Source organism: Macrobrachium nipponense, chromosome 41 (genome assembly GCF_015104395.2).
Source record: "Macrobrachium nipponense isolate FS-2020 chromosome 41, ASM1510439v2, whole genome shotgun sequence".
In the NCBI taxonomy this organism is placed as follows: domain Eukaryota; kingdom Metazoa; phylum Arthropoda; class Malacostraca; order Decapoda; family Palaemonidae; genus Macrobrachium; species Macrobrachium nipponense.
This window is the reverse complement of record NC_061102.1, coordinates 4,219,731-4,245,869: the sequence shown is the minus strand read 5'-3', so window position 1 is coordinate 4,245,869 and position 26,139 is coordinate 4,219,731. Positions and strand designations below refer to the sequence as shown.

Sequence of the window (26,139 nt, the reverse complement as noted above, 5' to 3'; positions counted from 1 at the left end):
GATATTCCATCGAGATTTGCAATGATTATTTTCAGCTGTTTTCCCCAGTTGTTGTTGTTGAGTGGTCTGACTGAATTGTTGGGGGAGTTTCTTCTGTGACTCTCAGTCAAGAACTGGATCTTTTTCTTTGTCACTTTATCAGAGTTTTGTCCTTGTTAATGGATTTGCTGTTGGTGCTGCTGGCTCTTATCAACATGTAGTTATCATTTATTCGAGTTGTAATGGTTTATGAAGAAAACGGTCACTTTTCATTTTATTTATTTTGATTTACGCTATCTTATATTAATTAAATGTTGCAAGGAAAGCAAGACCAAAAGAAAAAAACGCCTCAGTGGCGTGATCGCTATGGACTTGACCTGACACCTCGGTGGCCGCGAGTTCGATTCTCGGGCATTCCACTGAGGGGGTGAGAGATGTAGTATTTCTGGTGAGAGAAGAAGTTCACTCTTGACGTGGTTCGGAAGTCACGTAAAAAGCCGTTGGTCCCGTTGCTGAATAACGTTCCGTGCAATGTAAGAACACCATACAAATAAACAAAGACAAAAGCAAAAGAATACTTTTGTGCATACATGTGCCACATAGGTAAACCTTTGAGGCTAGAAATAACTAAAAAAAAATTCCTGAGCTGATACAAACGAAACTGCTGTTTGCAATGAATCCGCCGCTACGGGACGCGGAAATTGACGACCAGGCGATTTTGGAGATGGTATTGCTCCCTGTCGTTCCTAGGAGGGCTCCTGAAGGCGTAGTTCATGTCCAGCGTGGCCTTCGGGAATCCGTTATCCTTGGCGTAGAGGGCGTCGTCTTCCGTGGCTCTGTAGATCACTCGAGGATTCTTGGGGGAGCTGTTGATGTACATTTTTGTTTAATGTTTTAAAAAAAACGCAACAGGGATTACGTACAGAAGAATGATCCTGGACCATCTTCTGTTATTTTGCAGTGTTAAATTCATTCCAGTGAATTTTACAGGTGAACTTAGACTTCTAGATGTGAATGTAAATTGATAAAGGAATTAATAGTCGAGGTGTCCAAGTAATTAGACCACCCAACACTTTTCCAAAATGCTTTTTATCGTAAATTACATCCTTGTATGGATATGTAAAGTTCAAATTTGTATCTATTTACGTTTTTATATGAACTGGGCACTTTGAATTCCAAAAGAGGTAGATATTTAGCAAAAGAGATCAGTCACCTTGTATGAAAGCACACATATATAAATAAAAGATAGTCAGCAGAACATTGCTGTCAATATGTCAATCTCAATTCAATCCAGGTTAACTACCTCCCCAATATTTCATACCAAATCCTCTTGATGTAGCCACATAAAAGTCCCTCCTTCAACTCTGACCAAAAATTCCTTGAGCAGATATAAATTTATGCATAAGCTTGTACTTACCAGTATGGGGAATGAGGACAGGCAATCACAAACACTTGATTTCCATAGAATGAGAAAGTCGTCATCAAGTTGTAACTTTCGTGCGGATCTCGATCGTTGATGCCAAGGCACTGGTAAAGAAAAAAATAAAAGATTTCCTTGGTCACATTTCATCCACATTCCCTCTGATGCATCTCTGTCCACATATGCTTCATTTGAAGGCTTTATTTACTTGGTTTATGATTATGGTCCTTTACTTTGATGAATTTGAGAAAGTGGGAAAGGAAACGTAGCTGCTAATGGTTTGGCAAATTTGGTTTAGGATTGTGCGTTAAATCCCGTCCATGATATCCATTGTACCCTTCGACGAGCCCATTTTGAAATCGGACTAGAAAGAGACAAGTGTTTTACAGCTATTATTCCATTCGTACTTACAAGAGAGACAACGTAGTAAGAATGATGCTCACGTCCCTCTCCTGGCTGGTGTATGTAGATGGCGTAGCTGTCGCCTGTCTGGGAGTAAAAGGAAATATATACAACATATTATCTCGGGTGCAAAAAATGAGAGACGGGGTGTAAGCCCTGTCCGGTTTCGACTTCTCTTACAAGCCATTGACGAAGGACTGGTGTCAATGGCTTGGAACTAAAGTCGAAACCAGTCAGGACCTCTCATTTTTTTTGGTAATATGTGATGTACGAATCACGTTATATATATATATATATATATATATATATATATATATATATATATATATATATATATATGTGTGTGTGTGTGTGTGTGTATATATATATATAGATATATATATCTATATATTATATTATTATATATTAATTAAAAACAATAATAAATTGTCAGTAAATTTATATATATGTATAATATGTATATATTTATTTAGTTATTTATTTAAAACTAATAAAATTATGTCATATTAGTTGTTGCAAGAACAGCCTACTTAACCATTTCCCAACAAACACTTTCCTGTGCATTAAAACTTTTAAAAACCTATAGTCTTACCTTGTTCGTAGGGAGTGGCAGAGCGTCACAGGGGTGTTGGAGGATTTGAACTTCCGAGGCTCTTGCCAAGTCTTGTCGGAGGTTGAAGTCATACTCATCTTTCGTCATGCTAAGTGAGATACAACGTCTTAGGAAAAAGTTTAAAAAATGCTATTGTTTATAAGCGTGGTTTGGTTCTTCTTATGAAAAGTAAGGCAGTTTGAGATGTGAAACATTTTGAGTGGTATTCGGTGTTAGTAAACGTGTATGGTTAGTGTTTGGCTAAGTATGATGAAGTGTGAACGCAGTGTATTTCATAAGGTCTCTTTGCTGGTAAGATTAAGGCAGTTCCAGATCTAGACAATTTAAATGGTATCAAGAAACATCTATGGTTAATATGGGGTACAAGTATGACTTCAGTTTGAACCTATTGTATTTCATAATTCATTCTTTTAGGTTAAGCTTAAGAACGTTTTTATCTCTAGAAAATGTAAATGGCACCAGTAACCATCTGCGGCTAATATGTGGTCAAGTATGATTCAAGTGTTAGCAGTCCGTTTTATAATTATCTTTCATCCTGGAATTAAGGTCATACCATTAAATCATCCCAGTATGAAGGTCACACCATTAAATCATCCCAGTATGAAGGTCACACCATTAAATCATCCTGGAATGGAGGTCATACTATTAAATCATCCTGGAATGGAGGTCACACCATTAAATCATCCTGGAATGGAGGTCATACTATTAAATCATCCTGGAATGGAGGTCATACTATTAAATCATCCTGGAATGGAGGTCATACTATTAAATCATCCTGGAATGGAGGTCACACCATTAAATCATCCTGGAATGGAGGTCATACTATTAAATCATCCTGGAAGGGAGGTCACACCATTAAATCATCCTGGAATGGAGGTCATACCATGATATCACCCTGGAATGAAGGTCACACCATTAAATCATCCTGGAATGAAGGTCACACCATTAAATTATCCTGGAATGAAGGTCATTCCATTAAATCATCCTGGAATGAAGGTCATACCATTAAATCATCCTGGAATGAAGGTCACACCATTAAATCATCCTGGAATGAAGGTCATTCCATTAAATCATCCTGGAATGAAGGTCACACCATTAAATCATCCTGGAATGAAGGTCATACCACTAACTCATCCTGGAATGGTCACACCATTAAATCATCCTGAAATTAAGGTCAAACCATTAAATCATCCTGGTTTGAGGGTCACACCATTAAATCATCCTGGAATGAAGGTCACACCATTAAATCATCCTGGAATGAAGGTCATACCATTAAATCATCCTGGAATTGAAGTCATACCATTAAATCCTTCATCTTTTGCCTTCATTCTTACCAAGGACCCTTCAAATATACCCAAGAGCATATTAGCAGGACCTTGCTTCTCACCTGTTGGTGTTCATTTCGACGTAGGACAAATTACTGAGCGGCTGCGCGGAGAACAGAATTTGATCGTAGCCGGAGATGTGCACCCCGCCCCCTCCCATGTGCCTGGTCCTCGGGACTTCTGGGACGATCATGTCCTTGGAGCCCATGAGGCCCGCGCGGATCCACCAGTCCCAGGTGGCGTCGCTCTTCAAGGGGAGAATGGAGGAGGACCTTTAGCATTTTTTTATGGGAGTTTTTTGTTTGTTTTGTGTCGTCTTTTGTTTCTTTAATTTTGGAAGAGTATCTTATTCGAATTGATGGGGTGCTTGGGAATTATTGTAGTTTTTGTTTTTACTTTGACTGTGGAGCAGAGAGAGAGAGAGAGAGAGAGAGAGAGAGAGAGAAGAGAGAGAGAGAGAATTTTGTCATAGCTCTCCCATTAATTTAAAAAAAAATTAACCCACGAATGCTCTGTAACATCAAATTCCATTGACCATGGGTATCACTTTCACCCAAGGGAATTATGATGTATGAATACATCCGCCTCGTTCCCTCTTGATAGTTTAATAGAGAAGTCGTCTCCTTACCTTTCACACAAAGAAAGCAACTGTATACCTTTCTTCTAAAGAAATGTTATGCCAAAACTGTGCTTTTGTGACGTCATGTCACCCGAAAAACCTACTCTTGCGACCTACAAGAATCTAGAATTATTGCTGAATATGCTCATTTTGACCTTCTAGAGACACGAACCCCTAGTCCCTATTGCCTTATTTACATTGTTAGTAGGTGCCCAAATGCCCAGCATTTCTCGAGCTGCCCTCCGAGATGTGATCCACCCATAGCCGGGGATTCCGTGGCCCCGATAGAGTCTTGTTGGGTCGCTCGCCGTGTGGGAATACGAGTTGTAGTTGAAGGCGTTTATGAACGACAGACTTGGGTCCTTGAGCAGGAGAGGACCCACCTGACGAAAATACCTGTAGGGGTGGTATTGAGATTTAAAAGGATGGATGTACATAAATGTGGTTCTTAGGTGTAAATGTACATATCTGTTTGCGTGAATGTACACAAATGTGCTCTTAGGGTGTAAATGTACATATTAGACTGAGACTCACGATATGAAATCCGGTGCCAGTTCGAGGTCGTCCTCGAGTATGATAGCCAGGTTGACTTCAGGATTTCGTTCGAATATCTGTTCCAAGGAGAACTTGACGTGGTTGTTGATTCTCTGCGTTGAGCCTGCCGAGGATAGGGGAGGTGAAGGGAGGGTTTGGTTACATATATTAAATAGATACGTAGTATATACTATATATATATATATATATATATATATATATATATATATATATATATATATGATCATAATTAAAACAAAAATAAAATATATATGTATATATATATATATAATAGATAAAAGAGAAAGAGAGAAAGAGAGCGCACACGGAGTTCCCCCCCCCCCCCCCTTTTACCCCCCCCCTTTCCCCCACTTACCAACGGATGCAGAATTATTATGCTCCGCGACGGAGACGTTTAACACTTTACCAAGGTCTCGCGCCTCTGGGTTGTGACCATCCACGAAAAGTGTGATGGGGGTGTCCTCGCCCCCCAAATTCCTCCTGATGTGGCCCACTTGGCGAACTACCTGCCACAGGCGCTTCGCTGTGACTATAGCCACTGGGATGGAGTCTTCCCCGTAGGTTATCTGAAGATGTAACGCTGGATTAGACTTAAAGAATTGAAATGACGACATTTTGGTTCAAAAGTTCTGTCTACAACTCGGCTAGGAAGGGAATGTATAGGCCTAACAATGAGAATGAAGCTGTTTTATTTTCGTAGGCTGGTATTTGTTACTATTTGTGGTGATATATTAAAATGGAGAAGAGTTTTACGTTGTTTTATCCGCCTCGTTATGCGAAATAATTCGAATTTTGACATAAATCCTGTTTCACTGTAGTTTGCAAAGCATGGTTTTACCCGCCATTATTTAAGAGCATTAACATAGAAGCAGACGGACCAGCCATTTTATATTTTTTTCTTCGGTATTCTATTTAAACTAATTAAGTTCGATATAATTTGATAATTGCTTAGCTAACATCTCACCATTTCATGACGACCCACGTCCTCTGAAGGGTTTTCACAGGAGCAAAAATCTCCGTAACCGTCGTACTTCTCGCAGAATTCCCCTCTCTGGGTCATAGTACTAGTCCTTGAGTACCAGCTGCAGCCCTCGTCACCTGCGATAATAAATAAAACAAGTATTCACATAGTCCTAGTATAGTTAGCTTTTAGCCTAGCACAGTTAACTGTTAGAGGAGTGTAAAGCAGACAGCGGGACATTGCAATTTTCACCGTGGCATAGTTAGCTGTTGGTCTAACATAGCTGTTGGTATAGTTAGCTTGTTACAGCAGTGAAAAGCAAAATTGCAGGAAAATTGCTATTTTACTTTGTTTACGAAGGCCGAGTATAGTTAGCTTGTTACAGCAGTGAAAAGCAAACAGTACGATTATTGCAATTTTGCCATATTCACGAAGACTCGGCATTGTTAGCTTTAGGCCTAGCATAGTTAGCCAAGCTGTGGACCCAGGAAGCATAGTTAGCTGTAGGCCAATCATAGTTCTAGCTTTCAAAGCAGTGTAAAGCAAACAATACGATTATTGCAATTTTAACATTATATTCACGAAGGCTCAGCATAGTTAGCCTGGCTGTAGAATCAGCATAGTTAGCTGTAGGCCGACCATAGTTAGCTGTTAAAGCAGTGAAAAGACCCAGGAAGCATAGTTAGTTGTAGCCCAATCATAGTTCTAGCTTTCAGAGCAGTGTAAAGCAAACGGTACGATTATTGCAATTTTATTTCAACATATGTTCACGAAGACTCAGCATCGTTAGCTTTAGGCCTAGCTGTAGACCCAGGAAGCATAGTTAGCTGTAGGCCAATCATAGTTCTAGCTTTTCAAAGCAGTGTCAAGCAAACACGGCAGGAAAAGTGCAATTTTACCATCAGAGAGTGGAATGACCAAATGAGTGCAAAGAGGAGGCACATCCCGTTCGTTTAACTTGTCAGCGGACTCGGCCGTGACAAGAAGTTCTTGCAGTGTGCGTCCGCCCTTCCATCCCACCCAGCACCATACGTCGTAGAGGGCGAATCCCTTCGCGTACTGGGATCCGAAGAGCTCGAGCTTCTCAGAGACTGGTTTCCTCAGGAACTGTGTGAATTCTGGCTGGGGCAACAAGGAAGAAGGTGATCTCGTCTGAGTAAGCTTTGCGTTGGTTGGAGCACAGTTCGACCGTAGTTTTGTTTTTATTTTATGTTATTTATTTTTGGGGGGATTTTTCAAATAATTTAGAAGTGAATTCATGTGAAAGACCACATTTTATTTTTATTATATATTTTCTTTGCGTTTTCGTCTATTTTAAGAGTGAGTTCATTTGAAATATAATACTGGCTTGTCTTGCGTATGGTGTGAACGTTTTATTCATATATCTATCTATCTATCTATCTATCTATCTATCTATCTATCTATCTATGTAAGACTATATATATATATATATATATATAGATATATATATATATAATATATATATATATATAGCATGAATAAATGTTCATACCATACGCAAGACATGTCAGTATTATATTTCAAATGAATTAACTTTTAAAATAGCCGAAAACGCAAAAAAAGTAGCATGAATAAAATGTGTTGTTTCACATGAATTCACTTCTAAATTATTTGAAAAAGCCAAAAACTGTAAATCCATACCATACGCCCCCAAACGCGAGTCGCCAGCATTATATTTCAAATAATTATCTTTTAAAATAGACGAAAACGCTATATATATATATATATATATATATATATATATATATATATATATATATATATATATATATATATATATATAATATATGTGTGTGTGTGTGTGTGTGTGTGTGTGCGTTTTCGTCCATTTTAAATTGTTAATTAATTTGAAATATAATACTGACATGTTTCGCGTATGGCATGAAATCACATTTTTATGTCTAGCAATGCCTCAGAAATCAAGGGATAACTTACAATATTTCTCTGCTTTCAAATGACAAAATACAAATTAATTCCCGAAAATAAAACTGAAGTTACAATATTTTTGTGCTTTCAAATGACAAACTACAAGGTAATTCCCTACAATATAAATGAAGTTTGATACTCACTGCGCCTAGTAGTACAACCAGCCTCCCTGCTCCTAACATCGTCAAGTGCCATTGACAGTTGCCTATCGAGCTCCGGTTGCCAAGTGTAGAAATTCCGGGTCCTCATCACGGCCCCAGATTTTTGGTGCAAAATGAGCAGGTGGATCCCCGCGTGTAGACGTGCTGTTGTTTCGCCCCATGGGTGCGTCTTATTTACCATTTTGTATACCTGTCGGAGAAATATGTTATTGTGAATATTCAAGAATACTTAGAGATTTTATTATACGGAGATAATTTTTTGTCTAGTTAAAAGGTTATAATTCTTTCGAAGTGATTGACTTAAAATTAGTATTATTATTTATTATTTATTGTTTAACGTCTCTAGGTTGTGATAACGCGTTATGTTACGCATTCTGAAACAGTCGCTACATCTGTTGATTTGTAGAATATTGGTCTATCTCACTGGAATTAATCGTACGACACAATGGTATCAGTGAGACATTCATGTTCTCACACATTAGTGTCCCTGCGTAAATGACCGATCTGAAGAGGCTTTATCCAAGTTCTGGGGCTCTAGGCCCCTAGGGCTTACCTCGAAAGGGCTTTATCCAAGGTCTAGTGCTCTAAGGCCCCTAGGGCTTACCTCGAAAGGGCTTTATCCAAGGTCTAGTGCTCTAAGGCCCCTAGGGCTTACCTCTGCGCCATCTACTTTGACCGTGACTCCCTCAGAGCTGAGAGAAGCTTCAAGCGTCACTGTGGTGGCTACTCCGACGTCTTGCCGGCTGGGCTCGGCTGTGTCCTTCATCGTAGAGGCGTTCCTCTCTCCGCTGTCGTGGCTTAAGGGGCTTCTCTTCTTTGGGAGACGCTTTGAATCTGAGAAATGGAAAGTAGTAGATCTTGTTGGTCTGTTGTTTGTCCATTTTTCATGCGTTGTATTTCAACAGAGATCTCTCGTGTTCTCGATTAAACCCTGTTCCTCTTTTCCTACCGAGAGCAACCAGATTCGCTGAGCACCAGGACCAGTATGCTGTAGATGCACCTGGCTGTAGAACTCCCCAGTCCCAGAGGTCCTTTATCCCTCACACCGTTGGATTTGGAACAGCCTCCTTGAGAATGTCGTGCAATTGGAACTTCAGAAGTTCCAGCGAACATGCAATGTATTACCACCCTAGTGCTGTTCTCCTGGCATTCTTGCATTTTGATACATTGTTATCTATTTAATCCTTTATTAATTTATTTTCTCTGTATTTCCCCTTACCTCATCTTACTTCTTCCCAATGAGTCAATGGCCCCTTTAGTGGGTTTAACCTTAAATAAAATAAAAACTACGGAGGTTACGGGACTGCAACTTGGTATGCTTACTGATTGGAGGCTGGATGATCAACACACCAATTTGCAGCCCTCTAGCCTCAGTAGTTTTTAAGATCTTAGGGTGAACAGACATAGCCATCTCGATAGTTTTACAGAAAACTAAAAAGGGAGGGTATGCCGCACACGGAGAATCACAGACATTTTAAGATACATCAAGAAAAGAACGGAATAAACCAGTTCCATTATTGGTGAGTTTTCCTACGAATCCTCTCTGCCATGTCATCACTTTTGGGGCGAATTACCCCCCTTCTTTTGTCGCCCGTTCCACTAAAGAACCCTGGTCCTCCATCGAGGGAGGGGTGTGGGTGTTGGGGAGGGGAGGGGTACGAGATGACGCGAAGACCAGGGTGTGGATGGTGGGGGGGGGGGGGGGGGTGGGGGGGGGGGGGGGGTGGGGGGGGGAGCTTTGCGAGGACACAAAAACCAGTTCGCGCGAACAACGGCGGTCAAAAAAAAGAAAGAAAAAAAAAAAGTGCCAATCTTGAGATGAACTGATGGGAAAAAAAAGAGTTGGTTGGGTGAGTGAATGAATAAGTACTTTATATCATGAATTTTTAAAAAAAATTTCTGTTTTATATATATATCTATATATATATTATAATACTATATATATATCTATATATATTATATATAAGATATATATATATAGAAGCGAAACCACGGGAAATGATAGTCAGGAATCCAAGCGCTTTCGTCTTTATTTTACGTAGGTTGAAGCACACACACACACACACACACACACACCACACACACACACACACACACACATATATATATATATATATATATATATATATATATATATATATATCGTGTGAGCTATATATATATATATGACTTAGGTTGAAATGTATCCTAAGCTTTATGAATGTGAATGCGTTCCCAATATATCACTTAGAGTAATATAGGTTGAATTTGTAGTTTTAAATATGAAGTAAAACAACAAATAAAATATGGTCTTCATTCGGAACTTTTAACAGAAGGCAATGGGAAAAAAAAGTCGATCAGTTATTAGAAACGAAAAAAAAGGTCAACAAATTAATCAATAAATTGCTAAATAAATATTCCTAATATTAAACGATAAAGAGGATGGATAACAGATAAGAGACAGAGCCTTATATGGCACAAAAGTTGCTGTGTTATTATTATTACGTACATCCATATATCATTCAGTTTATAAAGCATAAAACATAGAAGAAAATCTGTGGTGTGATCTGTCAGCATATTTTATAACAGCACAAAGCCGTGGAGACTTTTTTCTTTCTTTCTTTTTGAGACGCCTGGTTGTGGCGTACCATAAAAAAAAAAAAAAAAAAAAAAGGACTCATGAATAGCGCGGCATTATACAGCAAATTTCATTTCGTTAAGGGACTTACGCGTTTGCTTTTGTTAGAATTGTTTTTATTTATATTTTTGTTCTTCATTTATTTATTTATTTATTTTCTTTAGTGTCCCAATTTTGAGTTATAGCTCATGGATAACGTAGTAGTATACAGCGAATTTCATTTCATTAAGGGACTTAGGCGTTTGCTTTTGTCAGGAGAGTTCTTATTTTTTCTTTATGTTTTTATTCTTTTCTTTATGTTTTTATTCTTCATTTAATTTCTTAATAAGATTATCAGTATGGTTTTTTTTAAATGTTGACCAACTTCTAGGCCTATATGACTTTTGACAGATGCTATTCTCCAGAGGTATTTTTCCCTTGTAATATTGTTTTCAAGTTCTTTTCCGATTTGCTTTATTTAAAGCAATAAATAATGGAATCACTATCATTTTTCGTGCATCGTCTTCACCAATAAGCCGTAATGTTCCTTGCCAACGATCAGTTTCAATTTTGGCCTTGGTGATAACTTGAACATGTGTACAGTAGAAGCTACTTACGAGACGCAATGATTCCGTAACCTTTATATATTTCTACCCTTAAGTCGCTAAATATCGCATAGTTTTCCCTCCAGTAGTTGACATATGTCCTGTTGACCATTGACCTATGCCCTGTGCGCTATAGTAGATTCACACCAACCGTGCATTTGATGTCTAGGCCAGTCCCTTACGACGCTCCTGATTGGCTGTTGATAAGCCAATCACAGGGCTGGAAACTCTCAGTCTCTTTTGAGAGTTCATATAAGCGGGATGTTAGTTCCACCTCTCCTGAGGGATACGTCTTTCTAAAGCATCCTTCAGGAGAGGTGGAACATACATCCTGCCTATGTGAACTCTCGAGAGAGACTGAGGAGAGTTTCCAGCCGTGTGACTGGTTTATCAACAGCCAATCAGGAGCGTCGTAAGGGGACTGGCCTAGACATCAGATGCACTGTTGATGTGAATCTACTATAGTGTATATTGACATCACAAACTCTTCTGAATCGTAAGAAATGCATAAGTATTAATTTCACCAGATCTATGTAAGAGCAACAATGTCTTTAAATTTCCCCACTGCTTAATATTTATGTAAGGGTTTTTTCACTGCGAACCTTAAAATGTGAGATAGATAGATAAGTGAAGGAATTCTCCCTTCATCCCAATTTTCAACAAAAAACGTTTTCAGAAATATTCTAATAGAGAAATTGAGAGTTTGTCGCGACTGGTTGTGGTTTTATTTGTGTTAGTTTTCGTTACACCACCAGGAAAAAAACTGGTAAACTGTTAGCACAGCCAAGTTAACGTTCCAACACTAAGCATTGGCGAAAGCGATCGCGTATTGTAACTGCGTAAATCATCTTAGGAAAAAAAAAAAAAAAAAAAAAAAAAAAAAAAAAAAAACTTTTGCCGGGCATCCCAGCCGCAGGATTTGCCTTACCTTCCTCTTTCGTTGTCCAGAAGTAGAGCAGAATGAAAATGAACACTCCGACGAAGAGAATACTTTTAGGTCTTAGTTTCCGGATCATTTTTTTTCCCACGAGACGCCCCCAAGTTATGGAGTACTATTAGTAGTAGTAATATTCCGGATCTGCCTTTGAACCGGCTCTTGCTTGAAGCTTCTATCTACATTTCGTCGTTGCCTTTACAACTCCTCCTCCGTGCGATGGGCCGTAACTTTATTTCATGACACGTCAACTTGCCACTTTTAATTTGCGTATTGTCAAACTGCACTGCGGATGGAATTTCTCCTCATTCACGAGCTCGATGAACACACCACTCGGTAATAGCAAAAGATAAATGCCCCACGGGATGTCGAAAGAATGATTATTACACCTTGGGGGCCGCCCCTCTCAATAATGACCTAATTGGAGGACGAGATTGCCACCGGTGGGTAGGAAAAGGGGTATGGGCAGGACTCTGTTACTCGAATGGGTTTCCTCCAAACGTCACTCTCGGCTGCCCAAGGACCAGTGGAGGAGGATAAGTTTGGACATCTTTGCATGGAGGCCGGAGAAGATCATTCTAATGAGGAAAAGGAGAGGAATATTCCAACTTCCTCCTTCGCCTCACTAAACTTGAAACGTAGTATAGAGGGCGTTCAAACTGCAGGAAATTCCACCATGCGTATACGCATACGTAGATGGATGCTTACGCTCCGGTACAAGTGCTTGAATACGAGGAATTGTGCGTTGACATGTTAAAGGCCTCTAGTTGAACGTCAGTCATATTAGGGACAACTGGAACGTTTCAAATATCGCAAGAATACACACACACATACATTAGTATATATCCTTATAGCCATATGTATGTGTGTGTGTGTGTGTGTGTGAGAGAGAGAGAGAGAGAGAGAGAGAGAGCATTTTGAAAGTATTCATTTTGCCAATATTTTCCCGTCCACTGGTAAACGCTAAGATAGACCTGATTGAGAGAGAGATAGAGAGACGAGAGATGGAGAGAGCGAGAGAGAGCAGTATTAATTTTGCCAATATTTTTTCCGTCCACTGGTTCAACGCGGATAGACCTTGAGAGGGAGAGAGAGAGAGAGAGAGAGAGAATTTTGAAAGTAGTCATTTTGCCAATATTCCCTCCACTGGTAAACGCTTACAGACCTTAGAGAGAGAGAGAGAGAGAGAGAGAGAGAGAGAGAGAGAGAGAATTTTGGAAGGAAGCTCATTTTGCCAATCTTCATCCCTGGTAAAAAGCGGATAGACCGCTTGTCACTCACGATGGGATTACGCGTCCTTTTTATACAGGAAACCGAAGAGAGAGGCCATTACTTCAACATAATGTGTGCTAAGGTCGCGAAGAACCGCCCGATTTTGCAGTGGAAGTTTTCCTTTTAGTGTGCGAAGCCGAGGTCAATGTTCCTTTTGTTCCATTTGCAATGAGGTGGGCGTTGGTAATCGAACGATTCTGCTATAAGAATCTGAAGGAATATAAAATCTCACCTGCTACAAGAATCTTAAGGAATATAGATTCTTTCCTGCGACAAGAATCTAAAGGAATATAGATTCTTTCCTGGTACAAGAATCTAAAGGAATATAGATTCGTTTCTGTTACAAGAATCTAAAAGAATATAGATTCTCTCCTGCTACAAGAATCTAAAGGAATATAGATTTTTTCCTGCTACCAGAATCTAAAGGAATATAGATTCGTTTCTGTTATAAGAATCTAAAGGAATAAAGGTTCTTTCCTGCTTCAAAAATCTAAAGGAATGTAGATTCTTTCCTGTTACAAGAATTTAAATGTATATAGATTCGTTTCTGTTACAAGAATCTAAAAGAATATAGATTCTCTCCTGCTACAAGAATCTAAAGGAATATAGATTCTTTCCTGTTACAAGAATCTAAAGGAACATAAGATTCTTTCCTGTTACAAGAATCTAAAGGAACAGATTCTTTCCTGCTACCAGAACCTAAAGGAATATAGATTTTCCTGTTACAAGAACCTAAAGGAATATAGATTTTCCTGTTACAAGAATCTAAAGGAATATAGATTTTCCTGTTACAAGAATGTAAAGGAATAAAGATTCTTTCCTGCTACAAGACTCTAAAGTAATATAAAACCTTTCCTGCTACAAGAATCTAAAGGAATATAGATTCTTAACACCACATTTTCCCCTTTGCAAAGGACCCACGAATCTAGCCAAGTTTTCCAAGCGATATTTAGGTGCTTTGTGTTCGTTTCTTAACTGTTTTATGGTTCATTTTGAATTTAATTATCAATTTCTGAGGAGTTTTGTCCTGTCATTGGGCCACGAGACAGTTATTTTCATATTAAAGGTTTTGTGGTTGAATTTATGACTTGTGTATCTCTCACAGGTAACACAGGAATTCGTCTAGTCCTTTCAACTGTTACCAAACCTCAATTATATCCTGTTCCAGCAACATGAATTTCAAGATAAACAAAACGCGTTATCTTCCCCACTTTGAATAAGTCATAGGGATAACTGTAAGCAGGAAAAGGGAAGTTACTTAAGATTGAAGTTGACGCACCATATATCTTGGAAAGCTTGGATGATTTGATCATTTTATGCAAGCTTTCTTTGACCAATAAATATGGTCCTATAAAATAAAGTAGCTCGGTTATGTCTCGTAGTCTATGAAAACAGGTATTGATTGATATAGGTCTTTATTAGTGGTTCTTATGCCACAATACTACAGAATAAATTCATCTCTGGGGCTTCCACCTTTTTGCTGTGTTTCACATTTAACATTCACACTTCACATCCATAGAGGAGACTTGGCTCAACAAACCATTTCCTATTATTCCAACTTGGGCCTCCGTAGATTATACATTGTTTCCATAGTGGAGTCTTGGCTTAGCAACCATTTCTCAGATTCTAGCATTGGCCTCCGTAGACATTCCATGTTTCCTCTTATTTGTTGTATCTCCAATTTTTAATAAGTCTGTTGGGTCATTAACCAATCATTTTCTTTTTTCTTTTTCTCTCTTTTAAATCTCCCTGGAGCCCTTGTTCACCTTCTCACTCCCCTCCACCTTTGTATTGTCATTATTTCGAGCCGCTTTTTCCTCATTTCACCTAGGCCCCTACTTCCCCCCACCCCCACCCCATCCCCCTTATCCTCCACCCCTCCTGGACTTTTTGAACACCATCTTCCTTTCTGTCTTGGACTCTGCTTCGAATCGGCTCTCTCTTTCCTCCGTCCTACTTGACTTCCTCCTCCATCCCAACTGGTCGCCATTTTGTTCCCCCTCTCCAGGTCTACAAGACACCAAAACGCTCTCGGCTGACTCTAATAATAATAATAAATTCCCGAGTCAGTAGATCTTTGTTACTTACGTAGATTCATCGTCGCATAGGGGTTAGTTCCGAACTGCATGAAATATATTATGGATATGTGCATGTAAAATATGTTATGGACGCATTCAAATCCGAGTACCTTACGGATACGTACCTGTAAAATTTAGGATGGATACGTACATATAAATTGTCTAATAATACTTCAGAGGGATAGCGCCTCAGTGGCGTGGTTGGTGTGGTATTAGCGTCCCACCTCGGTGGTCGCGGGTTCGATTCTCGGCCATTCCATTGAGGAGTGAGAGATGTGTATTTCTGGTGATAGAAGTTCATTCTCGACGTGGTTCGGAAGTCACGTAAAGCCGTTGGTCCCGTTGCTGAATAACCACTGGTTCCATGCAACGTAAAAGCACTATACAAACAAACAAATTAAACAAACAATACTTCAGAGGGTACCATTATACATCAATAGAAGGCCATAATTTATTACAAAAAACGTTTCGCACACAAATCCCGGTGCATCATCAGTCTGTGAACAATAAGAGTAATTACATTATAGGAATTCACAAAATTACAAGCTAAGGAATTCCTTTTTATAATGTAATTACTTTCATTGTTCACAGACTGATGATGCACCGGGATTTGTGTGCGAAACGTTTTTTGTAATAGATTATGGTCTTCTACTGATGTATCATGGTACCCCTGAAGTATTGTTATCTTCGCCGAATGGAGACTAAATTGTCTAATATATACGCACGTATGAAATATATTATGGATACGTGCACAAAAAAACGTTATGGTTACTTACATATAGAATATCTAATGGATACGTACACATAAAATGCCGTATGGATACGTACATATAAAGTATATTACGGATACATGCAAATGTATGTATCTAACCTTTTCCATGTGAATCGTGGTCATTAACTAACAGGACTCCACATTTGTGTTATTGTTTCAAGTATAAATGTGTTTAACAGCTATGTATAGGAATATGAAGCATTGGATATAATGAAACAATGATAGTACTTTACATGGTGTATTTTACATTTAAGGAATATTCCAATAATTTTGGAGAAAAAAATAAAACTTATAAAGGTGTATATAACCATTTGTTTCAGTAGAGACAAAAACTCAAATTCTGCTCACGTTTTGATTGTTTGACACAAGATTGTGGTTCTAGATGTTGAGTACAAACTGAGTAGGTTTTGTAGACTTAAAAAAAAGCTGGTTTTCGTAAAAAATACGAGTCTGTCTTCATCTGACCGCTTATAAACAAATTTATGGATCAAAGCCGTGAAGGTATTTGTGAAAAAAGAAAAATAATTGTATTTTTGTAAAGGGAATATCTTGAATTTAATCAGTGTTCCCTTTATCCAGATTACTTAGAGCTGACTGCAAAAAGATATTCGATGCATCTTTAACTGTAGTCGTTTGAAAGCAACTACAAATTGGAGCATATTCCAAACTACATACGCAGTTTAGGAGCATCATTCTCCTTCAGCAGTGTGGGTTTTATTGTCTGCACGCTGGAGAGGGAGCGTGACATCTCCTTAACTGTATGTGGAATTTTAAAAAATATATTTGTTCTGTAATTTTTGTTTTTATTTTCTTCAAGTTTCAAAGTTTGATACCGCTCTGCTATACCTTGAGTCGTTGCAACGCCTACTCGTCCAGCCAGATTAAACATGACACAACTAATAGTTCTTAAGCTGGACTTGAGAATTTCCACGAATATCCTAGATTTGCACTAATCCCTCAAACCGAAGTCGTATCCATCGGTGTTCTCGAGGTTGAACTCCTCGACCACGTCCGAAGCTGGCACTCGAACCATCACCTCGGCCGTCATGTTCGTCCGCCGCCAGCCGTGTTTTAGGGCATGGTCGTAATCCGATTGCGTCGGGCTGTAAATGGCGCTCTTGGGCACGTCCACGCTGGAAAGAGGTAGTGGTGGGGAGGGGGGGGGGACCAATGGCGGGATTAACATACAGAGTTTCTCTCTCTCTCTCTCTCTCTCTCTCTCTCTCGTTATTGGTTAGTTTAACATGCTTTCCAAGGGGTACTATGGCAAAATAACTTTTTGTGAATTACACTTCAAAAAGGGATTAACATATAGAGTTTTTTATTTTATTTTATTTTTCTTCACGTTATTGGTTATTTTGACATTGTAAGGAATGTGGCAGTAAGTAAGTCCGCTTTTTAAGAGATACTTTGATAAAGTAAGTTATGGTGAATTACACTTAAAAAAAAGGATTAACATATAGTTTTTTTTTTTCTCGTAATGGGTTAGTTTGACATGGTAAGGGAATTTGGCAGGAAGTAAGTCTGTTTTTTAAGGGGTACGCTGGTAAAGTAAGTTTTGGCGCATTACACTTAAAAAAAATAGAAGTGAGACTGTCCTTAATCAAAAGGAAACACTATTCTTACAAAAGAAAGTTACGAGCTCCACTAGGCGAAAGTAAATGAAGGATTCCTCGTAAGAAAGTCACTGAAACGAAAATAATTATGAACGAAATAAATAGATCTCTCGGCGTTTGTAAGGTTGCTACTATCTTACGTTTCTTAACGTACTGCAGTCATTAATATTGTTAGATAAGCAGTATATGTGTGTCACTGTCTGTAGCGGACTTCTTGTGTTGAACCTGGTGATGAATATGTGAAATAAAATCACCAGCAGGAGAATTCTTGTCTATAACTTTCCTATCATTTTACGATAATTATACACTTCCTTGACACCCAACTGGCTCAGTTCTTCCAAGTTTTCTCACCCCATATAAGTGAAATAATGATGGTTTCTCTCAAGGTCTTTGCCATCTCATGAAAGATTATAGAAATCCTACCAAGAAACATTAAAATTGGTAGAATCGTTTGTTTTAAAGGTAACCTTCAGTATGAAGCTGAATGTTGGTTGCTGTACACTGGACAGTCAGATCACTTCTCATACTCTGAGGGCAACCAACCTGACAATTTTTGTTGAAAGATTATATTTATATAGCCAGTCTGGCGTGCCTCAGGTTGCGTAGCTGGGAGTCAGTTTCTTTGTACCCTAGTGGACACTGAGCTTCATCCTTCTTTATATACTTTCGCCTAGTGTAACTCGAAACTAGAGAATTCTATAGGTTAAATAATTCTTTAGTGAATTCTATAGAATAAATGTTTCTTCAGTGAATTCTATATATTAAATGATTCTTCAGTGCATTCTATAGTTTAATGATTCTTTAGTGAATTCTGTGGGTTAAATAATTCTTGAGTGAATTCTATAGATTAAATGATTCTTGAGTGAATTCTATAGATTAAATGATTCTTTAGTAAATTCTTTCGATTAAATAATTCTTTAGCGAAATCTTTAGTTTAAATTATTCTTTAGTGAATTCTTTAGATTAAGTGATTCTTTATTGAATTCTATAGATTAACTGATTCTTTAGTGAATTCTATAGTTTAATGATTCTTTAGTGAATTCTTTAGATTAAATGATTCTTTAGTAAATTCTTTAGATTAAATGATTCTTTAGTAAATTCTATAGATTAGATGAATCTTTATTGAATTCTATAGATTAACTGATTCTTTAGGGAATTCTATAGATTAAATGATTCTTCAGTGAATTCTATATATTAATTGATACTTTATTAAATTCTATAGATTAAATGATTCTTTAGTGAATTCTATATATTAAATGATTCTTTAGATTAAATTATTCTTGAGTGAATTCTACAGATTAATTGATTCTTCAGTGAATTCTATAGATTGAATAATTTTTTATTGAATTCTTTAGATTAAACGATTCTTTACTAAATTCTATAGATTAAATGATTCTTTAGTCAATTCTTTAGATTAAATGATTCTTTAGTGAATTCTTTTGATTAAATGATTCTTTAGTGGATTCTATAGATTAAAGGACGTTTAAGAAATGGCTTGAATGTAAAATAGTCTTTGAATTAAGGATACTTCAAGAACTGGTTTGGACGTTTGATATCATTTCCACAAGCAAGTTTCCCCCTTGACGGTTGATTCCGTGAAACGAATTCAGATGTTACTCACCAGTAGGGCGAGGGGGGGCAGGCGACAATGATGACAGGCGTCTCGAAGAACTTGACCATGATGATTCCCTGGTAGTTTTCGAGAAGCTGGGAGTAGAACCCCAAACACTGAGGCGAAATAGATCGAAGTTAAACAAAAACAACAATCAATAATTAAGATATTGTTCACTTCTTTACGACATGACGCTATGGAACTGAGAGTTGCAGTTGATTTGGTTAGCAAATTAACAAATGTTAATATAGTAGTCACTTGTTATTGCAAAGAAAATGAACGTTTAATTAATTACAATGATCTGTTCAGTGTAAGGTTTTTATATTTCCAATTCTGAATATAATTAAGCTTCAGTCAAAATTTGGTTAACAAATGTTATCAGAAAATGAACATTTAATTAATTACAATGATCTTTACAGTGTGAAGTTTGGATTTTCAATGCTGAATATAATTAAGCTTCAGTCAAAATATGGTTAACAAATGTTATTATAGTAGGCATTTGGTATTGCAAAGAAACTGAACGTTTACGTAATTATAATTAACTGTATGTAAAGTTTTTTTATTTCCAATTCTTAATATAATTAAGCTTCAGTCAAAATTTGGTTAACAAATGTTGTTATAGTAGGCACTTTTTACTGCTAAGATGAACGTTTACGTAATTATGATTATCTGTATGTAAAGTTTTTTGGTTTCCAATTCTGAATATAATTAAGCTTCAGTCAAAAAATGATTGATGTCAGGTTAATATTTCAGATGCAGACCATTTAACGTTAGCTTTGTGGGCTTTCATACGATGGATTAACAAGTCATTTTCTCGACAGCAGGAGGAACACGGCGTTGATCTAACTCTTAGAATAAACTGCTCTGCGTCAAAGTCGAGTTGATTAGGTTTTGTCAATTTGAAGGTGATTCTAACTTCGGATTTTCTTCTATATTCTTTCAAATTACAGAATATTATAACATTGAGATGACTGGTCAGATTTGACGTGCTTTCTTATGTACCAAAGAGTATGGCAGGTTTAGGTAGAACCTCAGGATTGGATATTTTCGTTTTACGTATAAATACAATGTAATGCGAGTGAGGATTTGATCATTCGCGATTTGAACAAGTTTCGATCACGATGGTAAATCTCGACGTATTTTCTTCTGCTCCCTGTAATGTAATGCATTGTAATCACGTGAAATTAAAATGTAATACGATGCAAGCCACATGCTTAAAGTATTTGAACAATTAGTTTTTTTTTTCAACGAACGTATAATTACTATAGTAGATTCACATCACCCGTGCATCTGATGTTCAGGCCAGTCCCTTGCGACGCTCCTGATTGGCTGTAGATAAGCCAATCCAAGGGCTGCAAACTCTCAGTCTCTCTCTCGAGAGTTCACATAAGCAGGATGTAGGTTCCACCTCTCCTGAGGGATACGTCTTTCAAAAGCATCCCTCAGGAGAGGTGGAACATAGATCCTACCCATGTGAACACTCTCGAGAGACTGAGAGTTTCCCGCACTGTGATTGGCTTATCAATAGCCAATCAAGAGCGTCGTAAGGGACTGGCCTAGACATCAGATGCGCGGGTGATGTGAATCTACTATAGTGACCACATTCCCCAATACTGTCTAATTGTTAACCGTGAATATTAGATTATTTTGTGATCATACCGAAATATTGTGAATCTAAATAGAGTGATTTTCTGATAGGTAGTTGTAATATATCACACGGAAAAATAATTCTAGTTTTTTTCCGTTGCAACATAAAATTCTAAAAAGCGTGATTTCGTTGAATCGTAAAATTCTAAAATGCGTGATTTCGTTGCAACGTAAAATTCTAAAAAGCGTGATTTCGTTGCAACGTAAAATTCTAAAATGCGTGATTTCGTTGCAACATCAAATTCTAAAAAGCGTGATTTCGTTGCAACGTAAAATGCTAAAAGGCGTGATTTCGTTGCAACCTAAAATTCTAAATAGCGTGAAGTTCCGATCGCCACCAGCGCTCATATGTCACGCGCAAAAATAATATTTTTTATCTTCCGTTACAAATGACGAAACGAAGAAAGATTAAAGATGCATTTGCACAAAGAAGCAACTTTGCAAATCTCATTCCCGCGGTCTTGTTGGGGGTGGGTGGGGGGGTGGGGGAGTGTTTACCCTAGATGCAAGAAACTGCCAGGACAAGGCCACTGTCCCGCTGTTTATTGCCCGGACCAAACTTGTATGAGTTCTCGCTGGCGGTGGTGGCCTGTTTGCATTGTGGAGTAGAGGGACTCTCTCTCTCTCTCTCTCTCTCTCTCTCTCTCTCTCTGTGTGTGTGTGTGCTCAAAAGCAAAGTTTACATTCTTTGTCTATTCTTATAATTTAAAGCTTGAAAAAACACCCTCTCTCTCTCTCTCTCTCTCTCTCTCTCTCTCTCTCTCTCTCTCTCTCTCTCTCTCTCTCTTTTGCTGTGCTTAGAGGCAAAGTCTACATTGTCAGTCCCTTCTTAGAGTTTAAACATTAAAAATAACCTCTCTCTCTCTCTCTCTCTTTCTCCTCTTGCTGTGCTTAGAGGCAAAGTCTACATTGCCAGTCCCTTCTTAGAGCAAACATTGAAATAACCTCTCTCTCTCGCTCCCTCTTTCTGTTCTTAGGAGGCAAAGTCCTACATTGTCATCTATTCGTTAGAGGTTTAAAACAAAAAATTAAAAATAACCCTCTCTCTCTCTCTCTCTCTTTCTCTTTCTCTCTTGCTGTGCTTAGAGGCAAAGTCTACATTGTCCGTCCAGGTCCCTTCTTAGATTTTAAAAACAAAAATTAAAAACCTCTCTCTTATCTCTCTCTCTCCTCTTTCTCTTGCTGTGCTTAGAGGGCAAAGTCTCAATTGCAGTCCCCTTCTTAGATTTAAACATTAAAAATAATTCCTCTCTCTCTCTCCCTCTCTCTCTCTCTCTCTCTCCTTCTTTTTTTTCTCTCTTTGCTTCGTGCTTAGAGGCAAAGTCTATTTTTTTTATTTTTTTTGTCAGTCCTTCTTGTAGTGGAACCTGCTTCCCTTCTGTTTTTTTGTTTTTATGTATTCGTAGGGTCGTCCTCTCCGCTGATGTTAACATATATGGCGTGCGGTCGTTTCTGTAAATGGAAATAACTACCATGAATGCAAAAAACAAAAAAAGAAAGGATTGAGTCATTTAGAGATTAAAATTCATCTTTTATTGATTGTTTTTATTTTTTACTTATTCGTCTCGCCTGTGACTGTGATTTTTTTTTTTTTACTTTTAATTTTACATTCATCTTTGTTCTTTGGTCTATAACTTTTCGTGTACTATATTGAATTCGGTAGAGCTTTTGTATCACTTCTTTTTCACTGTTGTATAATTTCTCCGAAGAACTTTCTGAAATCATTTACATAAAAGCTCGAAGGCCAGCTGTGTCTTGGTGAACGTTGGTTTCGGTTTGTGTGTCGAAAATTCAAACCTCCAACGAATCCTTGTATAAAAAGGAGTTGAAAATTACTCTGTAAAAGAGAGCAGACAAAACAGAAGAAAAATGCACGGAAGCCACAAGAAAGAAAAATGAAGAAGCAAGAGTACAAACAGCAGACCTTTTACCATCTGCTCAAGTATCTAATCTTCTCAAGTAATCAAGAGTCATTAAATTCCGAAGCCAATGCAAAGTTTACCTCACGTTCTCACTAAAGTCCTTCCAGGCTCATGCAGGCAGCAATCTCTCGGTGCCTCACATTAATCGTTACTGCTCCTGCTTTCTGGATCCTATAAGCGCTAACGCCGCAAACTCAGTTGCCGGAACACTGCGCTGTTCCGTGTTACCTTGCAGAGCTACTTTACTTCAAACAGTTTCACTTTGCAGCTTCTCTCTTTCGGATTATTACTAATCCTTTTTCCAAATGACAGTAACTTCCCTTCTTATTTACTGTTACTTTTTTTTTTTTTTTTTTTTTTTTAGCTTTTGTCTATAAGATTTCACCAAACTGAGTGTTGGTTTTCATTCCTTTCTGGCAATAAATTCTTGCAATAATTACTTGCAGGTATACTCTCTAATGTTGTACTTTTTCATTGTCACATATTATATTCACTTCCGTTTCTAATTAGCCTCCAAATAAGTTAAGATGATGTTGCTAAGCTTATTTTGACAGGATATTAACGTATAATTACCTCATACTTCTTTACTGTTTGTTCGACTCTACCTGATAGCGCGGAATGGAATATCAACTGCTTGACATTTTAATCGACCCTACCTGATGGTGCGGAATGTAATTCCCACTACCTGATGTTTTAATCGACTCTACCTGATAGCGCGGAATGTAATTCCCACTACCTGACGTTTTAATCGACCCTACCTGATAGCGCGGAATGTAATTCCCACTACCTGACGTTTTAGTCGACCCTACCTGATAGTGCGGAATGTAATTCCCACTACCTGACGTTTTAATCGACTTCTACCTGATAGCGCAGAATGGAATATCAACTACTTGACATTTAAATCGACCCTACCTGATAGCTCGGAATGTAATTCCAACTACCTGATGTTTAGTCGACTCTACCTGATAGCGCGGAATGGAATATCAACTGCTTGACATTTTAATCGACCCTACCTGATGGTGCGGAATGTAATTCCCACTACCTGACGTTTTGTCGACTACCTGAGCGCGGAAGTAATTTCACTACCTGACGTAAGTCGACTTTACTGGAATATCGCAAGTAAGGAATTGAACTAACATTGACCATTAAATCCGACTGTACTTGTAGCGCGGAATGTAATTCCCATTACCTGACGTTTTAATCGACTACCTGAGCCGCCGGAATGAATTCCCATACCGACGTTTTAGTCGAACCGTACTGAAAGCGCGGAATGTAAATTCCCACTACCTGACGTTTTAGTTTTCGAACGTACCTGATCGGCGGGAATGTAATTACCAAAACCCTGAATGTTTTAATCGGAACCCTAGTGGATTAACGCAAATGTAATTCCCACTATAAACGTTTATTGACGTGAGTCGACCCTACCTAATAACCCAGAAATGTAATTCCCATACCCAACGTTTAATGGACCTACCTGATAACGTTTTTAAAATGTAATTCCACTTACCTGACTAACGAGTACCGGAGAGTGCGGAATGTAATTCCCACTTACCCACTACCTGATCTAACCTGATTTTAGTGCAGAGTTGTAATTCCCACTATTGACCTTTTATTAAGCCCTACCTGATAGATGTCTTACCCAAGGTCTACAGAGATACCTCTATAGACCTTGGTCGTACCTGATAGCGCGGGACAGGATGCTTATCGCACGGGTGTTGAGTGATGTTGACAGTCGTGGCCTTGTCCAAAATCCTCATGATATCCAAAGCATAGGCGAAGTCCCACAGTCGGATCATATTGAGAGTGACGTTGGGCTTCAAGTTGTAAGGCCTCTGGTGGAAACTCAGCTCCTGTTCGTAGCCTGTGACGTGGACACCCCCTCCCCCTTCGTGTTTGGTTCTTGGTACCTCTGGGATTATGACCTGGGTGGAGGAGGAGGACAGTATTTTGTTAGGGAATGTGATTGAGACTTGGATTTTACGATAGAATGTTTAACCCTTTTAAGTTTTACCATGAGAATTTTTACTGTGACTACATTTTACAAGGTGTTTTACTGTGACTATACATTATTACTAGAAGGTGTTTTACTGTGACTACATTTAAGCAAAGTTTTTTACTGTACATTTTACCAGGTGTTTTACTGTGACTACATTTTACAATAATTTATTATTCAGATAACTTGCGCATAAGTTAGCTAGTCAGTTGCCTTTTACTTTCACATCGTAATTCATTGTACCAATGTTTTTCAGCAGAAAGTTATTAACTTTTTAGTAAAAGAAATGACACACATATTTGCAAAGAATAAAAAAAAGTTGCATTTTACTTTTAAAAAGACATGAATGCATTTTCTGTAATATGATATAACAGTGTCTTCAAATAAATGTGTATAATTTCAGTACTAACTTGATGCTTGATATCCACGTGATGCTTTCGAACCCACAGATCCCAATCGGCCTCCTGAAATCGGGGAAAGGTAAAATGTTATCAAGAATAAATAAAAAACGAGCGAAAGTTCCCAAGGTCCTTGAAAGTGATTGAGCGAGTACTACTGCTGACACAATTAGGCAAAGGAATGTAAGGCCTGAAGTTGCCTTTGATGTTATTAATTCTAGTTACTCTAACCTTTCTGGTATTTGTTCTTGAATCTTAACTAAGATTGCAATTGTAGATTCCTTGTAAATTTATTTACGAATCTTCGTGTAGCTGAATACAGCTTTTATATCCACTTAGTCAAATAGGCAGCTTTTCTTATGCCTTGATGAGTATTAGTGTTTTTTCCAGTGTTTAGTCAAATGTTATCAAGTTAACAGCTGAGGTTAAAGTCATGACAAAGGCCTTTTTATCTATCTATTTCATTGAGAGCTGTTTCCAGGCAAGGATTTTTTTGTTATGCTGTCGTCAGTCAAGCTGGTGTGACGTCATTCATTAAATATAAATGAGCCAATCGGGACTCCCCACCTGTCGTATAGCGATTGGTTACATGTGCTAGGATTAGTTAATTGGAATATGTCGGGTGTTATATAAATAGCTTCCGTCGTGTTTAATGATCTGTTAAGGTGGTGGAAAAAGGGAGGGGACAAAGGCAGAGGGTTGTGAAATGGAG

General features: G+C 38.1%; 2 protein-coding genes across 2 annotated transcripts in view; one reads left to right on the top strand and one right to left on the bottom strand.

Annotated features, from left to right (window-relative positions):
• LOC135212436 (tensin-1-like) overlaps positions 1-26,139 on the top strand; it is a 771,151-nt gene that overhangs the window by 11,654 nt on the left and 733,358 nt on the right. The gene's annotated exons all lie outside the window — the stretch shown is intronic.
• The window catches only part of LOC135212386 (protein O-linked-mannose beta-1,2-N-acetylglucosaminyltransferase 1-like), a 62,295-nt gene continuing 36,487 nt past the window's right edge, over positions 332-26,139 (bottom strand). Inside the window, exons 6-18 of the mRNA XM_064245756.1 lie at positions 25,440-25,493; positions 24,716-24,958; positions 8,638-8,796; positions 7,965-8,172; positions 5,878-6,011; positions 5,269-5,479; positions 4,893-5,016; positions 4,556-4,754; positions 3,802-3,986; positions 2,394-2,502; positions 1,811-1,888; positions 1,397-1,506; positions 332-845 (exon numbers count right to left, since the gene is read on the bottom strand). Coding sequence (XP_064101826.1) covers positions 665-845; positions 1,397-1,506; positions 1,811-1,888; positions 2,394-2,502; positions 3,802-3,986; positions 4,556-4,754; positions 4,893-5,016; positions 5,269-5,479; positions 5,878-6,011; positions 7,965-8,172; positions 8,638-8,796; positions 24,716-24,958; positions 25,440-25,493 — 1,995 coding nt within the window. The 3' untranslated portion in view covers positions 332-664. The remainder of the gene's footprint in view (positions 846-1,396; positions 1,507-1,810; positions 1,889-2,393; positions 2,503-3,801; positions 3,987-4,555; positions 4,755-4,892; positions 5,017-5,268; positions 5,480-5,877; positions 6,012-7,964; positions 8,173-8,637; positions 8,797-24,715; positions 24,959-25,439; positions 25,494-26,139) is intronic.